The 20,503-nt window shown below is 40.2% G+C and overlaps 2 protein-coding genes across 2 annotated transcripts; one reads left to right on the top strand and one right to left on the bottom strand.

Annotated features, from left to right (window-relative positions):
- Window positions 1–413: 413 nt before the first annotated feature.
- Window positions 414–6,673, bottom strand: si:ch211-252f13.5. Its single transcript, XM_046052384.1, has 6 exons — window positions 5,828–6,673; window positions 5,511–5,716; window positions 5,003–5,173; window positions 3,958–4,110; window positions 3,232–3,298; window positions 414–3,026 (listed from the first exon to the last, which is right to left on the bottom strand). The coding sequence occupies exons 1-6, from the start codon at window positions 6,492–6,494 to the stop codon at window positions 1,453–1,455; spliced, it is 2,838 nt and encodes a 945-aa protein (XP_045908340.1). The 5' UTR covers window positions 6,495–6,673; the 3' UTR covers window positions 414–1,452.
- Window positions 6,674–8,886: 2,213 nt separating this feature from the next.
- LOC123972519 (amyloid beta A4 precursor protein-binding family B member 1-interacting protein-like) lies at window positions 8,887–20,457 on the top strand. The gene is made up of 10 exons (XM_046052044.1): window positions 8,887–8,897; window positions 12,947–13,006; window positions 14,770–14,857; window positions 15,925–16,115; window positions 16,198–16,269; window positions 16,351–16,510; window positions 16,674–16,795; window positions 16,895–16,969; window positions 17,948–18,091; window positions 20,353–20,457. The coding sequence occupies exons 2-10, from the start codon at window positions 12,947–12,949 to the stop codon at window positions 20,455–20,457; spliced, it is 1,017 nt and encodes a 338-aa protein (XP_045908000.1). The 5' UTR covers window positions 8,887–8,897.
- Window positions 20,458–20,503: the final 46 nt, after the last annotated feature.

Genomic DNA, 20,503 nt, shown 5'->3' with positions numbered 1-20,503 from the left:
GAAGAAATATTACGTTTACGAAATATTCTTGCAATTGTGGACTAGCTATGAATACTTCATACTACTACTGCTACTAAGGCACACATGACTAGCAGCTGTGTCCTAATTACTTTAAACGCTACTGCTAAACCATGTTAATAATGCTGAATGCAAAAATGTATTAGCAGTAACTGTAACACACGTAGATTAGAGTCATAAAGTCAGTCAACTAACTTGAAATATCAGTTACTCTTAAAAGTTTGTTAACATTAGCTAACATTAGCCACAATACAATAAGCTACTAGCATGTCACACCGAGCAGAGTCCTTACACAGAGGCAGCAGCAGTTTTATTTCTAGTGTATTTAATATAAAACATCAAATATACAATTTATTACAGTTTAGTTTGAGTAAACATTAACTATATCTTAAGGTGTTAATATTTAAAATAGCATGCGGTCTATCCAGGACAGTTTACTAAAAACACAGGGCCTCCTCTTTAAGTCCATAATATGCACAAAGTGGTCACTAAACAAGGCATGCAGTAGATGCTCACATTAGAAAATGGCGACTAAAATGAAACACATGCTCTTAAAAAACACACTCCTGAATGAAACCAGCACCAGCAAACTGCTTTTGGTGACTGAAGAAAAAGCTGTAGTCACAGTGGGAATGATCTGAAGGTCCTGTGGCGTCAACAGATAAAGTGAATTACATAAATAAAAGACAGAGAAAGTACAGCACATGAAATCTCTGAACATGAAAAAGCAAAAAACCCAAGCGTGAGAAAACTGTCCTGGATTATCAGGTGAACACAGTTGCTTAGAGCCATCATTGGTACTGTAGAAATCATTACACAATTCTAATACTTTTATTAGCATAAATACAAATAGTGATGCACAATGCTGCATGTCTTAAATAAAAGTCCACATTTTTGACACAAATTAGCTGTCGACTACTCACTACAAAATCAAGCAGCTTAAAGGAATAATTAAAAGTTTGGGAAATAACCCTTATTCACTTTCTTGCAGAGAGTTAGATGAGAAGATCGATACCACTCTTATATCTGTCTATTACACATTGATTACAGATGTTTAGCTTAGCTTAGCACAAAATCTGGAGGCAAGCAGCTTGCATAGCATGACACCACAACTTGTTGCTTTTTGTATGTATTAAAAAAAAAGATAAGATAACAGAGCCAGGCTTGCTGGTTCGCCCCATTTTCCAGTCTGTATGCTAAGCTAAGCTAACAGGCTGCTGGTAGTAGCTTCATATTCAGTGATATTAATAGTGATATTAATCTTGTCATCTAACTCTCGGCAAGAAAACAAATAATGTCTTTCCCAAAATATCTAACTATTCCATTAAAATCAAACCAATCAAACCAGTCCATCATATAAATGGTTTAACATTTGGCCTACTGAACTGGAAACCATATAAAGAAACAACATGTTAAAGTTTTGCCTTTCTTACGTTATGCAGCCACCCAGAGGATTGACACTCCACTTCCTGTTTGGTGGCTGATCTGGTTGACCCTTCCGCGTACACAGTCCAATGTGAAGAACAACGCTGTGCCATTATGAACCTGGAAAGACGCCCGCAAGCTCACACTGGCCCAATGGCTGCCCTCGGGCATCTGACCACCCACCTGCTGGGCTAAAGGTACAGGTCGGGCTGCCTCTGCCTCCCGACCTCCTCGTGACCCCTCTGAATCACTTCGCCTTAGAAGAGTCACCTTGACCAAGTTGCAGGAGTGAATGAGTTTGAGATCCAGAGCCACACTGGCTGTGCCACTCTCCATGAAGACAAAATCATGTCTCTGATCTGTGGATCCCTTCCCAACCAGCCCCATCTGGGACACCTGAGCGCTGGTCTGGCGGAAGAACAGTGGCTTGTTTCGAACTGCTCCTGAGGGAAGACCGGTGTGAGCCACGGTGGCAGACAGAGAGGAAGAGATAGCAGCCGGGACCCAAACCAAGCTGAGGGTACTGATGCCTATTTCATCACCAAAGAAACGTACGTTGCACTGAGCAGGAGAGAGGATCTCAAAACCCAATGTGTCCCCAGGGCCAACTTTAGCTGCTCCAGACAGAGATATGGATGTGTCTCGATAGTGGACGCCTGGTCTGAAGGCACGGCCCAGCTCCATGCCAGTTCCATTATGGTTGAGGTACGCCAACAGTTGGAAGCCTTCACTCACACATGCCTGGCCCACAGAGTACAACGCCTGCTGGAAGACAAAACGCACAGTGCCACTTTCTGCAAAACGGATCCCTCGGCCATCGTGAGTCAGCCCCACTACATAAGGGTCTGAGGTGGAGGTGGTGCGGAACAGCGGGCGATAGTTTGTGTGGTAGTGTGCGGACACCGTGGCCTGCGCTGTCATGGCCACAGCTCCGGTGTCATGAGAGAGCCAGAGGAGGCTGAGTGGAGATGCTGAAGGATCATACAGCTGCAGACCTTCACTGCTTTGGTTACAGTGGTGGCTTGCGCTCCGGAGGAAGAGGGAGATCGTGTGACCTGGGGCGACCTCTGCTACCCCACTGATGCTGACGCTCTGGAGCGACCTTCCTTCCCGCTGCTCGACCCTAACGCCACTGAGGTCACGACTTTCAGAGCCGTCTGTGTTGTTCATACGCAGACACAACTGGATGAAGCTACGACAGCCATGGCTCACAGAGAGATTCTCATCAAGCCAGACCAGACCATGTTGCCTGACCACCAGGTGCCCGTCTTCAGCGGACACCAGACCTGCGTCACCTCTTCCCTGGATATGAAGCTGCATGTTAGGGAAAGCGTGAGCCAGATTGTGGCCTTTTGCGTCAGGCAGACTCACATCTCCGGCCCAGGACAGAGAGAGGGTGCCGTCACCTGCAGCAGGGCCAGAGCAGACGGTATCTGTGTTGAAGGTGCAAGGTGAAGACACGGGCTCTCCATCACACTCATTACAGGCCTGACACTCATCCATGTCCGAGTTGAAGAAGTAGCCGTGACCGCACATTCCTGAGTTGGCTTCTCGCTCTGTCATGTCCTGGCACCTGAATCCACCTGATGATAGGGAAAACAAAAGCTGAGTGTTAGTTCAAAATATATTTCAATGTCTGAAAGCAATGTCTCTAACTAATCAGTCAGTAGTTCAACAAATGGAAGGGAGGGGAAATGTGGAAGTGTTGGCAATTTGTTATTATACAGAAATTAGAGTTGTAAGCAAATGCAGGCAATATTGACAAAGGTTTTTAGTAATTGATGTTACCTGGAGTATTGAGACACTTCTGTTGATCTCCGCACAGATCAGCTATTTCTAGGCATTCATCTCTGTCCTGCAATGATGAATAAATGATACAGCTATTATTAATACTTGACTACTTGTCAAACACTACGTGTATGTGAAACGAATTGCTAATAGTGGTGAACGCACAGAAAGCCACCCTACTTTGTAGATCCCTTCAGCTCTACAGAGCTTTATATGGTCTTCCATCTCATTGTTTTGGTTTTCCGGCCTGCAACTTTACTGTATTAGTTCACTCTCACCGAACTCATAGTATATTTTTAGGTAGCAGCAGGCAGCTGTTTTCAGAAAACAACTTTGATTAACCTACTGCACAGTACCTGTCCAGCACCAAACTGCAGACAGACAAAATTATCAGCTTCTGTTGAATATAGTGGAGCATTTAGCAGCTAAAGAGCTAAAGAGCAAGATATTTCCCTCATGAGTTGGTGGAGACCAAAACAGACATTGCCATCTATGGGGGGTTAAAATTTAAACCTGATAGCTTTCTTGTCCTGTCTTATACTTTCTTTAGTCATTTTCTGTCTGTGATGTCAATTCCACTTTAGATAGTATTCATATTGTGAAACAGTGTTAGGTATCTCAGGGACCCATCAACAAAAGCTTAGTTTTTTCCCCCATGTTTAAAGATTTGTGCTGTTTATGTCCACAAGTTCAACTGTCAAACTGTTAAAAGATAGCCGTGCTAACCTGGCAGATTCTGTCTGCGTGGACTGAACACTGGGCGACCAGGAAGAAGCCGGCAGGACAGATGGTACATTTCTCACAGCGAGGACGACCACTGCTGAAGCCACAATACTCCTCAGGGCCACAGCTCCCACAGGCCAACAGGGAGCGACCCACCTGATGGCATCAACCACCACAGTCAGGCAATTACATCACATAAAGAAGGCAGTGCAGAGTAGCTAGCCAGATGTCATATGTTGCTGACAACTTATTTACTTGTCCAATCCATATGCTAGGTGAAGTAGGAAAACATTTATGTTTAATTAGATGATATTTTGTTAATTTGATGAAGAATGTCAACATTAGGTCAGAAATCATTATGCGAGATCCATGCTGGTATGAATGTAAGAACTCTGTGGATTAATTACTCAAGATTCTTCTACAGTGCGGTGCATGCTTTTGCAGTAGATCTGTGACGTGGTGGAGGATGTACTCAGATCTTCTACTTAAGTAAAAGTAGCATAAACTTAACTTAAACTTTCAAAAGTAAAGGTTTAGATACTGTGGTGTAGATTGTAAAGTCTTATCTTAACTTACAATAATACTATTGTTTATAATATTTTCTATTATTAATTTGAATTTGAAAGTAACTAGTAACTAAATAAGTGTAGTGCAGTGAAAGTACTTTTTTTCCCTCTAAATTGTAGTGCAGCAGATAAAGTAGCAGAAAATTGAAATAGTGAAGTAAAGTAGTATCTTAAAACTGGACATTAGTAAATATACTTAGTTACTTTCTACCACTGGGTGTGTGTATATATAGAGTTTGCTCCAAAACATCAACAATAACAATAATATATACATATTCTTGCAAAATGATGGCTGCATGAAACTAAAGTCAGTGTCATACATGCCTGACTTTTATCACAGTGCCTTTACTTAGAAATTAGTTATGGCTCTGAAGAAGGAAACATCTGCAGGATGCAGGAAACATCATATTGACAGCCAGGTTGGTTTTTCATGCATTACATTTCTAACACACTTGTACACCCTCATTCAACTTTCAGCTCACCTCCATCACGCTGGCCTCCATGTCCACCTTGTGCAAAGAGAGAGCCTGCTGTGCTAGCTGGGCTCTAGCCTGCCCACTCAAGGTTTCCATGTGACTATCTAGCTCCCCCTGCAGGTTCTGGAAAGTTGTTTGTTTGATGCTGTCCATCAGTAACTTATGCTGGGCTTTAACCTGGAAATAGAAAAATAAAATAACTTTTAGTTTTATGATATCCATACAAAAATTAAACTACAAAATGTATAATTATTCTGTGGTCAGCCCATTGCATAAATGTCCTAATTTCAGGTCGATTGTGGGAGAGAACATCCTTTTCCTCTGATGCCCATATGGAATAGATCCTCCACAGGGAGGTCAGTGGTCAGCATCATCTAACTAAATAAGACTTCTGTAGGTCAGGTGTTTTCCATCCACCTCAACTACATACATGTTTAATGTTACTCTAATCACAGCCCATAACAAAACCACCAACTATTAATACATCCTTCATCATCAATCACAGCAGTCGTACTTGCTCCATCTGTTCATACATCCTCCTCTGTTGCTCCAGTATTTCTCTCTGCTGGTTGACCAGCGTCCCCTGCTGCTCACTGAGGAGCCTCTGAAGCTCCCTGACCTCGTCCTGTTGGCCCCTGAGGGCCTCAACCAGCTTCTCTTGACTCTTAGACAGCTGCAGCTGCAGTACAAGAGCGTCCTCTGAGGGCAACTCATTAGTCCCTGTGGCAAAAAAATAACAACTATTACATGAGAATTTAAGTGATTAGTATTTTCTCACTGAGAAGGCTGCATTTCCATTTTGTGGCTTATCACTCACAGACTGACACTGACCTGGTTTCATGTCACATGTCAACTGTATCCATGCGCCACGTTCCGACCCAAAGTCTGGAAGTTCGTCCAGAAACTGCGCCGCTCTATCTGTCACATGAACCGGTGAAGAGTTTCCTCTCCCGTCGTCTCCTCCGTGCGTACCGCAACCATCTCCGACGCAAGGCTTTTGCTTCTGGCGCATCCGGAGGGGAAGTTTACATCCAATCCCTTTGCACTCCCGTGTTGCACTGTCATCACTCGGTGGGCGATGAGAGACAGTGGTCGGACAGGTCCCACCTGCACAGCCAGGATGGAACACCTCCGCCGTGATGGTTCTCGGGTTCGTCCTCCTGGAGCCATCCGTACCTGCGTGTTGCGCAAAGCTTCCCGGCTGAGGTTGGATGATGGTATACGGCGCTAACGGCGCGCTCTGGGCTTGGTGATGACTGGAATGAGAATCATGTTGGTAACTCGAGTGAAGTTGTCCTTGTCTGGATTGTGCAGAGTGGTGAAACTGCCGTCGCAACGCTACTGACTCTGTGCGTCCCTGGCAGTGCGCTCCGGCGCATGTTCTGCTCCAGTCCTGGCCAGAGAAGCAGCGGGCGCCCCGGCAGTTTTCAGATACGCTCAGTGCTCCCCTGAGTATAGATGCTACAAAGAGTAAAAATATAGTCGAGATACGTGCCATATTGAAATGTTGAAAGGCAAAAATAGAAAACAGGCCACGGGCGAATGGTGGCCTCCTTTGCGCATCAATCCTTCAGCTCACTAGATCTTGTTTGATCATCTCTGTAAAAGAAAGAAATCCCTCAAATTAGTAACTGCCCATACATGTAACTGCCACTAGGTTTTTAATAACTGATTGCACAGACATTGAGCACCGCGGATTCTGCCCCCTTTGCCCCTTCTGGAGATAGCTACGTCTAACCCACATGTGGCGCTCACTGCTGGTAATTGGCAACAGGCTTTGCTTCTAGTCTTAAATTAACCCATAGCGTTCCCGGACATACCACTCTGCCTAGTCACTCCATTCCCATTTAAGCTGTGCATGTGGTAGATATTTGGACAATTCCAATGTTATTTTTTTTCTCACACTCTGGTGGGTCATTCTTAAGCAGTTTTGTATTTACAGTTAACAGAACTCCCACTTCCTAATGGTCCAGTGGAATTTAAGAAATTTTGTTTAAAGATGTTTTCACATGTAGCTATCCTATTCAAAGGGCAAATAACTTTTAATTTTCAGTTTCCCTTTTATTTTGCCATTCATTATGATGACAGGACCAGCCCTGGGGTTTTTTAACAAGCTCTGTCAGAATTAAAATCTCTGCTTTATTTGAAGCCAAAGCTTTGATCTGTTCTGTAATGTTGGATTAGAGTGCAGTTGTAGGACTTTTAAAACACTACTCTGTGATACTGTAAAGTTGTATCCAAAAGCCTCTCCTGTAAAATGTAAACTTTATTACAGTTCATTACCACTCCCATTTCCTTTCCCTGACCCCGCATGGCTTTGATTAAAGCTTTAACCCACATTAGAAACACTTAAATGTTTCCTCTCTTGCCATTTTCATGGCAAAAAGGAACTCACACCAACACACGCGCTCACACACACACACACACACACACACACACACACACACACACACACTGAGAATCTGCAATATGTGTAAATCCTCCACCACTCACAAGTTGTTTGTTAAAAATCATTCAAAAACACTAATGAACAGTTAGGCTACACAATAAATATATTGATTTGGGACTTTCTCAAAAGATGGCTGAAACTGCAATGTGGACACACATGCACATGTGCAGCAGGTGATAGTAGGGTCGCAGTTAGACACAATTACTAATTTACTCACTTAGGCTAAAGTGAGACCACACAGGATCAGGATTCAGAGTGTACTTTCTGACACCAACTCTGTGCTTAAGAAGAGACAAGCTGACAGACCATTCACAACCACAACAAGACAGTCAGAGCTGTTTTTGAACCAAGAGACATTTCTTTCACTGTCAGCACTATTCATAGAGGTGCTAATGTCACCAGTCTCTTGCTGACACCTCACCCCATTCTCATGTGTGACAATATTATTTTTATTTTATTTGAACAGAGAGGTGTTACTGTTACTAAGCTTAACCTCATTGATATGAATGTGGTGGACAAAATAATAGAAGCACCCGTCATTGTAACATAATAGCATAGCATCACAGCATCACAAACTGCATCCTCCAAAATGATGAGTTGAATAAACACCTCTCTAAAACAGCTTCAACAAAAAAGGACTTCATTATTAGACTGCATTAGTTTTAGCAAGTTTACCAAGTGAGCACACATGTCCATCTTGCATCTCTTTCTTGTTATTGATTACATATATCTTTCTACTTGCCAATAATTGACTTTGTCCAATATGATTTTGTAGGAGGGTAAAAGCTGCTTGCTCCATTGCTGAAACAGCTATATACTTATATATATATATGAGTGTTCTTGTTTTTTTCATCCATCCCTGTAAGTTGTTACTTAGTTAAATGCTGCATTACCTCAAGTGATCTGTGTATTAAAAAAGTGAAATAATTCAAGCTCTTGTTTTGTATTAATCTTGATTATTACGGCGTACAGCTCACGGAAATCAAAAATCCAGTATCTCAAAATGTTAATATAAAGAATTAATAATACAGAAATGTCAACCTGAAAAGAGCTCTAATCAGCTAATTAAGTCTAAACACCTGTAAACGTTTCCTGAGCCTCAAATCTTGTCCATGATATTAAAATCTTTTTAGATGCATCTGTAAGGGAACATCTGTCTGGCTCCACCATGATCATGTAGAGCAGTGAGAAATTAAGAGAAGAGGAAGGTATATTATGGTAAGTAGCTGTGGCTGTGGAATCACCACAGAAGAGCAACAGAAATAGAAAATTAAACCTCACTCTGCATTACCAGAGAAACAGTTAAATCTACTTCCTGATTTCACAGGAAGTTTAACTTATTTGTGCAGAGGCAGTGCAGACAAAGTCACATGTACAAGTGGTTACTAATAGACTTGGTTTTTAGCCTTCACACTCACTTGAATGCTCCCATGTGTGAAAGAGAGAGAAAAGGTAAGAACACATTTTAAATGATTGTGAAGAAGTTTATGAGGTGTGTAAGGCAACTGTACAGTAGATGAATAAAATACAAATATGGTAATGTCACATTTAGTACTATTATGTAAAAAAATATATCTATATATATCTATATATATCTATATATCTATCTATCTATATATATATATATCCCTTCTGTTAGTCCCTTTAAGAGTTTAAGAGTTAAATTCTTGAGCAGCCACATCAGCTTTGTTTAGGACAAACACATGTCCTCTCACGGCAGCCAATGGATGGTTGTGTTACTAATTGGAAAACACTAAGAAGCGCTCAACCACAAGAAGAGAGAAAACATATTGGTTTACTGTCAGCAGGCAATGCTTTCTGATTCCCTTCATGCAAATAAGTCTCAATAAAGAGCTTTTTGTACACAGGCTTTGGCCCTGTTAGTCTGCCTGTCTGTCTCCTGGCGGTTCCTCGTTCTGTTGATGTGTGAGACCACAGTGGGAGACGGCAGCAACAATCTGACATGCCTGATGAGAGCATGGAATTCATAAACAAATGTGGCTTTGTAATGCACGATTTGATGAGCACATGCCTGGGACTGCAAATGCAGTATCAATGAAGTACCAGTTATTAATATTGATATGCATGTGTTTTTCACATTAGACAGAAATTACGGAAACAGAAGTAAGGACTGACTTTCACATGTGTGAGGCAGAAGTCACAAAGGTGATGTTCACCTTCTTGATCCAAACATTTCACTTTCATATGGAAACAATACTTAGTACTACCATCTCCCCTCTTCCCGTTTTACCTCATTACAGTTTAATGGATGGTCTGTTTACTGTTCAGCATAAACACAGAATGAGAGTGAACAGCACAGGCAGGACTGTATACTTACGTCTTTCTGTTTGCGTATATGCACATTAAGTTGCATGTGTGCATACATATGTGAGTGTACATGAAGAAAAACAGCATGGTATAGAGAGCAGCAAAGCAGTTTGCGTACCACAAGCTGCAGCTTTAATGTCTAAAATATATCAGCTCAAAGTTAAACAAAGCCAAACAGATGTTTGCTGTGCTTGTCGCACCCTGATGTTCACTGTAGAGAATTTCTTCACTCTTTCTCGGCTGATATGTCCAGCTATATCACAATGTGATCCAAGTCTGGTTTTAAAAAAGTACATAAAGAAAATATATCTATAGGCAAAAAATATGATATTAAAGCAGCTTTGATATTTTTTATTAACAATGGATCACATAACTACTTGTACTTAAAAGGGGTTGCTCGCAGCCTTACAGAGTGTTCTAGCATATTTTAGCTCACTGTGTTGGTTCACACTCATTGCTCTCATAGTTCAGATTTTAGCCACAGCAGGCAGCTGTATTCACTGAAAAACCTCTGATAAACGAACTGTACACTGCTGCTCAGCACCAAAAGGCAGACAGACACAGTGCGACTGGTGAACTATTAGCAGCTAAAGAGGCGGATAAAACAGAGCTTAAAGGCGAGTAAATATTTGATTTACATTCATCAGGTAACCAGAAACACGCCTCCAAGTGAATGAGAATGTTTCTCCATATCTGACCCCAAATAATTATCACCTAACTCTATGGTCTCCCCATTTCCCCAAAGCATTTTAGCATCTTTCAGCTAATTGTTTTGATTTTATGATCACAACTTTATGATCGTTGAGTTATTTTCAACCAAAGCAAGCCGTCGTTTTTGCCAAAGCAGCTCTGAAAAACTCACCGCACACTATCTGTCCCACTCCTATGACAGATAGACACTAGCAACTAGCTGGTGAATGTAAGCATAGCATTTAACAACTAAAGAATAAAGATATTTATCTGAAACTGAACTAAAAAGAGAGTAACTGTTGGATTTACATTTGCCATGTTGTCTCATGTCTGCTGGATGTGAAAGTGAAAAGGTGATAAAATGTCATTGTTGTGTTTAGAGTTTATTTCTGCTGTCCTTAAATGGCCAAGAATTTAGTTATTGCAGGTTTAACAAGAAAACAGGAAATGAGTATTGGCTTCACAGCCCGAAACTCACATACATCTGACTGCTTGAATACAGAGTTCGTTGTATTTAGGCTCAAAGGGGATTGGAGCTGTTCCCAACATCCACTGAGCAGACGGCAAACTGAACACCAGGATATGTGAAGTGGAACATGGTTAATAAATTACAGAATTAAGCATTGCAACATAACACAAACACTTAATGAGACACAGAGACGAATGAAAATAAAGCATGTTTAATAAAAATGTGATTTCATAATGTGATTAAAGGTGATTAAAGGGGAGAAGTTGTCACATGAAGAAACAGACACAATATGGATGAAGTTCAGACATGTGTCATGTTCATATTTATGTGCTTATAGTCAAGTTATTTCTAGTGCCACACAAACAGAAAATGTACTACATAAGCAGAAAATGTACAGAAACAATGTTTAAAGCTCAGAATACAATGCAAACAAATACTGTATTATCACTTTAAATGTTGAATGATGGAAAGCTAATCAGGGACAGGGGTCACCAATTAGCCTTCGCTAGAAATCCTACATGCAACACATTTGTTTCATGTTATTGTAACGTGTTAAAATGTGTTTTCAGCACTGTCCCCAACAAATACATTCCTAAATAAATGAAAAGTTTATAGGCATTGCAGGCTGTTGTGTATATTAGTTTTAGTTTAGACAGTAGTTCATGTGTACTTCCAGGTATTTTGCAGGGTTGCACCATGTTCACGTTGTCCATGCTGTTCATCAGAAAACTTCCATTATGTGAAGTGAGAAGTTAACATGCAGACGAGAAGCAGGTGACGATGAAAAAACCTACCACCAATACCGCCTGCATTGTTTCTAGTTTCTATGAATTTACGAAATTCAAATATCTATTGTTACAGTAATGCTAACTGCACATAGCAAAGGTCTCAAAGACAAAACAGGGAGCTCATTCTTCAGTTTGCTTTTTAAGCGGCTCCACATGCAAGATGTATTTTTGACCCTAAACCTGGCAAGGTTCCACCTCCATTTGGACAAACCAAGACGCTGAGTTCCAAACAGTTTTGCCTGACAAAAATCTTTGATCTCAATGAAGCCCTTTTTTTCAGAAATGATCAGTTATTAATGCAAAGAACGTAATGTATTCAACTTGAGCTATCACCCGTAATTGACAGATCATGCAGTGAGTTAAGATCATAAACCTTCAGAAGACATTTCAATCTGTGCTGAATCTATCTTAGATTTTTAGTTAACAAATCTAAAGTAAAGAATCTTCATATTAAAATATTCTGAGGGGAAATGGCTGCTTGTCTTGACCTCACATGGTGCCTTTCAGCAAAATGAGACAAGGGAACAAGTAAATCAGTTTTGAAGTTGCAGTTTATGTGAGCATATTTATGAATTTTATGTTCTGCAAGTGGAATGTGGGCCCAGAGGAGGTATAAAATCATGTTCAGTGAGGCATGTTTGATTTCTTCATGACATATTTAACAAAGTTAGGTGGATTTAGCTCAACCGCTACAGTTTATTGAAGATTAGGCTTATTGGCTTGGACAGTGATGAAAACAACTTGTGTGACTTTAAACTGTTTTAACCTGCCACACACGCTGCTTTGTCATTTTGTGGAATCATGGCAGTGACCACGCATTGCAGTGTTTCTGACTGTGAGCACATTTCGAAATACACATTTCAGTTTCTCTCTGTGGAGAGATTAAAAACATGCATGTTCTTGTTTTTACAGCTATGACAGACATATCCAAACTGTGTACATGTGCATGCATGTGTCCAAGAGTGTTTGTATCTCCACACCACAGAAATTTCAACTGTTATGCAGGCCTTAAAATAGAGATTATTTCCCAACTTTTTACGCTTAGTTTATGACAAACTATTTCAGAACTGCTGCCATTAGAAACTGAATTTAAACTGAACTGAAATTATTGAAAGTTTTTCGGTTCCTGGTGCTACTGCTGTAGTATCCTATAATCTACTTTCTACATTGTGTTAAATCCCTGTACTGCTGCTAAAATCTAAAATGATTTATTCTACCATTCTCAGATGGACGACATAGATGCCATGTTCAGTCACCTGCTCGGAGAGATGGATCACCTCTCTCAGGTTAGTTGTACAATGAGCTAAAGGTCAACATGCTGACATGCTTACGACAGTGCTAAGATGCTGATGTTTAGCAAGTCTAAACCAGATTCACCATCATAGTTTAGCCTGTTAGCATGTTAACATTTGCTAATTAGCACTACACATAGTAAATTAGCTGCTGATGAGAATGCCATTAGTTTTGCAGGTATTTGGTATAGGTATTGGATATATTACAATTTCAATCTGATGACAGCGCTATAAAAAGTAAAGGGATCGCCACAATTATTGCAATTTATCTTAACAGGGACATGAATCTGTACAACATTAAATAGTTTCACTGAAAAACAAAACTGGTGACCTTCTTGTGGTGCTAGAGGGAAAGTCAAGCAATCACCAATCATTAAGATTCATCTTCTGAGAACTGTGAATGTCTGCACCAACAACAGCTTTTGAGATATGGCTAAAAATACAATGGACGACGTGTTCCATTTTGCATTAGTAAATTTCATCTGGAACTGAGAAAAACAACAGTGTGATATCAAACATCTTTGGTCGCATTCTTTCTCAAAACATGACCAGATGAGCTGAGACTCTGGCAGAATCAGTGTTTTGGAAGTAGGAATAGGTTACAAGAAGTGAATCAGACAAATCATTTGATGTTTACATCACTAGTCTGGACATTATCTGATTATAAAAGGCAGTATTTGTTTTTATACTGAGCCTCAGAAAAATGCAAGGCGACGCTGAGATGTGAAATCATCGCATCTGGATTGGACCGTGGGCAATTGCCGCAGATTCCCTTAAGCACACATAAGCTGCTCATCATATATCTGCAGCTCGCCAAGAAAAACATTACACACTTCTAACTGATGCAACCTCAGCCTGAGGCGCAATTCATTACTGTCCTTTTCAAATCTCTCCATGTATGCTAAATGAGCACAGCCCTGAGAATGGGATCAATCTTAAACATTACATCAGACATACCAGAAAAGGGCTCTAGATGTCACTTTGGCATGTGTCCTCTTGGAAAGCCATCACAGTGACAAACACCACTTATTACCAGAGTTTGCAAGAAAGGTATTTTGATTAAAGCATGGATTGTCTCAGAGTCTGAGAAACAAAAGGACTTAAAGTATTTCAACTTATTTCCTTGATTGGGTGCATTGTCTGCTTTACTGCCCTGGAGCCCGAAGACAAAACCCTGACTTAAGGAGCCTGGAGGTGTCATCATTAAGCAGCCGCTCTAGCATGACGACGTGTGTTTTCAGTCACAGTCATCAGGTTTGAAATGCATGCTGGCAGGCATAATTTTGTGTACGGGTTGGCAGTTTGCCCAACTTGTTTATAAAATATGATTGGGCCTGTGGACAGTTATGTTAGTGATCTTGTTCCAAAAAAAACAGAGCGACTACAACATCACAGTTTTGACAAATCAGTTTTTCTTAATGAACTGACATATGATTTATTGTCTATGCATACAGTAAGCGATAGTGCAATGTGTTCTCTATTATTGGTACAGCTTTAAAACAGAGCGTAATAAAGTGACGGGAAACAAAGTCACTAATAAATAACAGTCTCACGTTACATAATTAAACATCAGTTCAGAGCAGTTCACAGACACACGGCGCACTTTGATTTTTGGGCTTTTACAAGCGTTACGTGAAACTTAAGCTTCTGTCAAATACACTTCTGTATTTGACAGAAGCTACAGTTCAGACTTCTGTTTAAAATTTATAAGACACTGGTGTAACATGTTAATTTAACATCACATTACTTCGCTGCAGAGTTTAGGGCCTGCAGCCGAGTCACCAGACATAAATCCTACCTCACAGACAGAGAGCACCTTCTCCTTTGGCTTCACAGACTTAAATGGTAAGCACTCATTCAGTTGAAGATACTCTCATGCAAAGCTTCAATTTCCAGATGTTCCAGCAACCAAGAGTCACTGCCCTGACAGTAAGTGTGAAGTAGGAGGATGCAAGTGGGGGAAATATGAAGCACTATTTCCAATGATAAGATTTCTGTTGGGAGATGGGGAGTGACTATTTTTTCTTGCACCAGAAGGTCATGCCAACCTTGGGAAAGCAGGTGGAGATAATCAGTTTGGGAAATGAAGGAAGTGGATGGTTGTGGCACAACTGTAAAAACACCAAATTCTTTTACAAGCTGTTGGGACTAAAATAAACTCAATGAAATTATGAGGGAAAAAAATGATGAAACAGAACAATCAAAGCTAGTCTCGCGCTTCAACAAAAGTGAGTGAGATAAAGAGTATTTAGCGTTGATATAAGTGAGACAGTTGTGTTAAAATAATAGCTTGACATCTTTGAAAATATACTTGTTTGCTTTCTTGCCAAGATGAGATGCCAGTAGACATCTAGCTTAGTTTAGCAAAAAGACTTAACGGGAGAAAGAGCTAACCTACCTTGCTAAACTGCGGCTTGCACGTGTGTAGCGCCCACACAGACAGTGTTGCTGTTGTGGAGCTGCTACTGCCTGACCTGTCTTTCTACTTTGAGTTTGCCTATAAAAGCCTTGACAACACATGAAAGGATTCTGCCCACAGTTGGCTTTTAATCTGAAATGGAGGTGTTGGCCACATTTAAAAAAAAAAAATTTAAATAGCCTATTTCTTTCATGTCTCTGACATATTCTGCAGATACAGACATTGAAACTGCAGTAAAAGGTGTAATATTGCTGGTATGATATTGATATGATTATCAACAGATCATGTCAGTCTGTTTTTCCTGAGAGCTGCATGTGACACATACAGTATTAAAAATAGGCACAGGCTGGTGGTACCTCAGCAGTGCTAATGAAGGAGCTGTTTAATTTTGACCAAGAAGATTTGTCCTGCCAGTCCAGGGATTCAACCAGTGACATTTACAATGTTGCTTCTCTTACTTTAATGTCAAAACTGCACCCTTATCTCCTCACAGAGTCTCTTAATGAACTGGAGGACCACGACCTGGATGCTCTGATGGCTGACCTTGGATCAATATCAACCTTTAAAAACAGCAGCGATACAGATAATCAACTTTCAGCATCAGCCATGACTCAGGAATCTGAGCCAGCAGCTGCCCTTCCTCCACCACCAAACACTGCTGAATCATCTGAAGAGTGGCAGATGGTAACCTAGAATCTGTCACTGATCATAAAAAAAGTTGTAATTTCATTAAAATGCTGATGATCTCTTCATATTTTGCTTCCAGAGCAAGCCCCATTCAAAGGCAGACAAAATTAAATTGGCTCTGGAGAGGCTGAAAGAAGCCAAAGTGAGGAAGGTAAAATCAGCATGCTTTTGTGCATCTTTCTTCATCACGCAGCTACACAGATGAAGTAACTGAGCTTGCTGCCTCTCCTAGTTGATAGTAAAAGTAATGATGAGTGACGGCAGCGCCAAGACACTGATGGTGGACGAGAGACAGACTGTGCGAGAGGTTTTGGACACGCTGTTTGAGAAGACACACTGTGACTGTAGCATCGACTGGAGCCTGTGTGAGACCAACCCTGAGCTGCAGATTGGTGAGATGAACACATGCTGTACACAAACTCAAATCATATGCAGGCAAGCTCATATTGCACGTGCTAGTAAACTCCTCCACAGAGGCAGGAGACACTGTTGCACACATGTTTCAGGACTGAAGATTGATACACACTTTCAAAGGCTGGTTTCTTATCATTTCAGAGAGAGGCTTTGAGGACCATGAATATTTAGTGGAGCCGCTGTCTATGTGGACTCGCCACAGTGAAAACAAAATCAATTTTGTGCTAAGACCTCAGAAGTATGTGATGTTCACAGACCCTCAGGTGAGCATGCAAATGTGCATGGATTTTCTTCTCGCCAAAGTTTGATCACGCAGTTTAACGCTTAGTCAGTAAATGAATAATTCTTTTCTCGCCCTGAAGATGTTTTACATGTGGAAAAAGAAGACAGCATGTTTGAGTGGGATTAATGAGCAAGCCAAACAACTCCTACTCAAGGTCAGTTATAGTCACACTCACACCTTATTCCTGAAACTACATGTGAAGTTGCTGTGTGTCATTACAGAGAGTGAAAATGGTTAAAATTTTGTAAAAGCTTTGTAACATCTTTCACATGCATATGGTCATAACGTTATTTTTACTTTTGGCTTTCCAACCCCCAGGGTCCAGATAAATATTGTAATAATGCCATCCCACAATAAAGTGGAAAGGGCAAACCATTGTACTTTCACTACTGCAGACCCACATAAATGTAGAAACAGCAGAGCACCTATTGTATGCTTGTAACAAATCATATGGAAATCTTTGCTCCACATATATGAAAACAAATTTCTTCTATTTCAAATCTACCCAGTTAGGAGTAATCTTGAAGAACAAGCATATTTCTACAATATCATCATCATAACAAAATACTATCTACTACATAAACGTTGTATCCAATTCTGTCACCTCTGCCCCCATTCAATCTCCCCCTGCTGGGCTGGGCACATTATTCTATACCACTTGCATCCACAAATATTCTTCATTCAACTGCCTAAACCTAAAATCAAAGCTCAGCCCTTGTTTAATGCTTCCACTATCATAGTTCATCTCCTTCTTGAACAAATTTCAGGTCAGGTTTTAGGATGCACCATGTCCACTCTCCCGAGGGTGACAAACGATTCACACAAATCACGATTCACACAAATCACACAATTTCAATTATTTTAGATCTCTCTGCTGCCTTCAACACAGTCGATCACTCGATCCTTTTGGACCACCTTGAGCATTTTGTTGGCATTCAGGGACTAAGGATTTTAAAACCATAGACCATGCTTTTATTTCTTTTTGCCTCAACTATTTCAATTCTCTCTATGTAGGAATGTATATGCTCTTTAAATAAATTGAGTTGACTAAGAGTGCTTAACAAAATTAAGATATGTTCTTTTTTCTCTATCTTGTGTTAATTTCACTCGTGCATGCCCTCTGACCCTGCAGGAGCATTTTGGGGGTTCTACTGTAATTGTTCCTGATCTTGAGGGCACGCTATACTTAAAGGAAGATGGGAAAAAGATTTGGAAACCTCGCTACTTCGTGCTCAGGGCCTCTGGCATCTACTATGTACCAAAAGGAAAGACAAAGGTATGGCAGATCAAATTTGTTATTGAAAGATGACAACATTGTACAATATATTTCATTTTGAATTCAGGCATGTTGATGGTGTACTGTTGACACCAATGTATTGTTGCTGTAGACACAACAATAGTTCAGAGACTGCATTTAGCAACCTGGGTGAAAACACCTCCTACACATAGCCTAGGTGGCTATTCTGGTCGGCTGTTGTCATGACAGTGAAACTGGTAAATAAACAGTTATAGTTACGTTTCATGAGGTGATGTTTGGCACCATGCACAAAGGAAAAAAGATAACACACTTTTTTGCATATTACTCAATGTCTTCCTGTTTTTGGCTAGCAGTAGCGGTAAGGTCTTTAGACTTACAACCTGAAGTTTATCTCAGTAAATCATTGGCTAGTAGGTATTTTAGGTAAGCATGCAAAAGGATGGATAATGTTTAATTTTTAATTAATCTTATTTGTGGTCATTTTTAGATAACATTGTTGTCAACATGATCAGAGAGGCACATAAAATGACACAACCTTTACATGAAGTTTGTAAATACAGTTCATAAGTACCACCCAAAATATTCCTTTTGGCACTGCCCAAAACAATAATTTGACGTTTTGGGAAATATGCTAATTTGTTTTCTTGCAGATTAACTGACCACTCTCACATCTGCAGGTTTTGCTACAGCCAGCAGTCGGTTAGCTTACCTTTACATACAGACTGGAAAAGGGGAAACAGCAAGTCTGGCTCTGTCCAAAAGTAAAACATACACATGCGAGTGTTATCAATCCTTTCATATAACTCACCCGAAAACTGTATTTCCCAAATGTTGCAATGTTGACAAACATTGTCAGGTTTTTCAAGCTGACTATTAACAACTGTCTAGTTGAAGAGAAAATTAAATGAAAAAACTGGATAAGAGAAGCAGTCCTTACACTAAGAGACAAGAGATTTCCCTGTGTGAAGCATATGATGGCTTACATCAGAGCATGCCTAACAGCCTAGCAAGAGGAAAAGCAGGAGAAATGAAGATGGACAGTGTGAACTGAGGCCTCGTCGCTGTTAAAGAGAAACATGTCGTTCTGTCACAGACACAGAGCAGAAAAACACAGCAAGGGAGAAGAGATGGAGGGAAAAATAGATGGAAGGGAAACTGTGCGAGGCAGATGTGCAAATCACAAACATAAGAACGCTGCAGGAATCATCTGAGGCCAAGGACACAAGGATGAAGCAGTGGGAGATCTGGAAAGGATAGTTCATTAGGCTGGGGAAAGAGAAATGTCAAAAATCAGAAAAAAAGGACAAATTAAGTCTTCCAGTCAAGTTCAAATATCTTGGCCTTAATATTATTCACTCTCAGGCAGCTCTTTCTTCTGCAAACTTAAATCCCCAACTTTCTTAAATAAAATTTGAGTCTCAGAGATGGAAAAACCTCCCTTTGGCTCCAACTGGTACAAGTAACACCGTAAAAATTACTATTGTTTCAAAATTCCACTATTTATTTCAATCCATCCCACTATGAAATTGGTCACATCATTTATTTGGATGGGGAAACAACCTAGGAATAGAAGTGTACTACAGGAAAGTAAATTGGGGGAAGGCCTAGCCCAATCTAAAGCTGCTTTGGGGAATGAAATGAATGCTGAGCTTTGAGTGGGTGAGGCAATCAAAAGGGTAAGCTATACTACTTCCTCTGCACGGCTGGGTCTCATACAGTTTTATGTCATTCATAATTTTATTTATTTTTATTTTATTTATTAAATTTTTTTATTATATTTTGTATAATTGTTTATTTTTTCTATTTTATATGTTAATTCCTTTATTTTGTCCCCTTCATTGTTTTTTTTTCACTTACTCAAGTCTAGTCTGTTGTCTTGATAAAGGCTTTTTTGCATCTCTGTTAAGTCATATTATTCATACAATTCACATATTGGCATTAAAGGGAAACATGTTTGTGTATAATACACATACAGACGTGCTCAAATTTGTTGGTACCCCTCCACAAAAAACGAAGAATGCACAATTTTCTCTGAAATAACTTGAAACTGACAAAAGTAATTGGCATCCACCATTGTTTATTCCACATTTAATAGAAATCAGACTTTTCTTTTGATTGTTTATTCAACATAATATTGTAAATAATAAAACAAATGAAAATGGCATGGACAAAAATGATGGGAACGCTAACCTAATATTTTGTTGCACAACCTTTAGAGGCAATCACTGCAATCAAACGTTTTCTGTAGCTCTCAATGACACCTCTGCACCTGTTAACAGGTAGTTTGGCCCACTCTTCCTGAGCAAACTGCTCCAGCTGTCTCAGGTTTGATGGGTGCCTTCTCCAGACTGCAAGTTTCAGCTCTTTCCATAGATGTTCGATAGGATTCAGATCAGGACTCATAGAAGGCCACTTCAGAATAGTCCAACG

The sequence above is a fragment of the Micropterus dolomieu genome, linkage group LG06, assembly GCF_021292245.1.
Source record: "Micropterus dolomieu isolate WLL.071019.BEF.003 ecotype Adirondacks linkage group LG06, ASM2129224v1, whole genome shotgun sequence".
Lineage (NCBI taxonomy): Eukaryota > Metazoa > Chordata > Actinopteri > Centrarchiformes > Centrarchidae > Micropterus > Micropterus dolomieu.
This window is presented reverse-complemented; position numbering and strand designations above follow the sequence as displayed.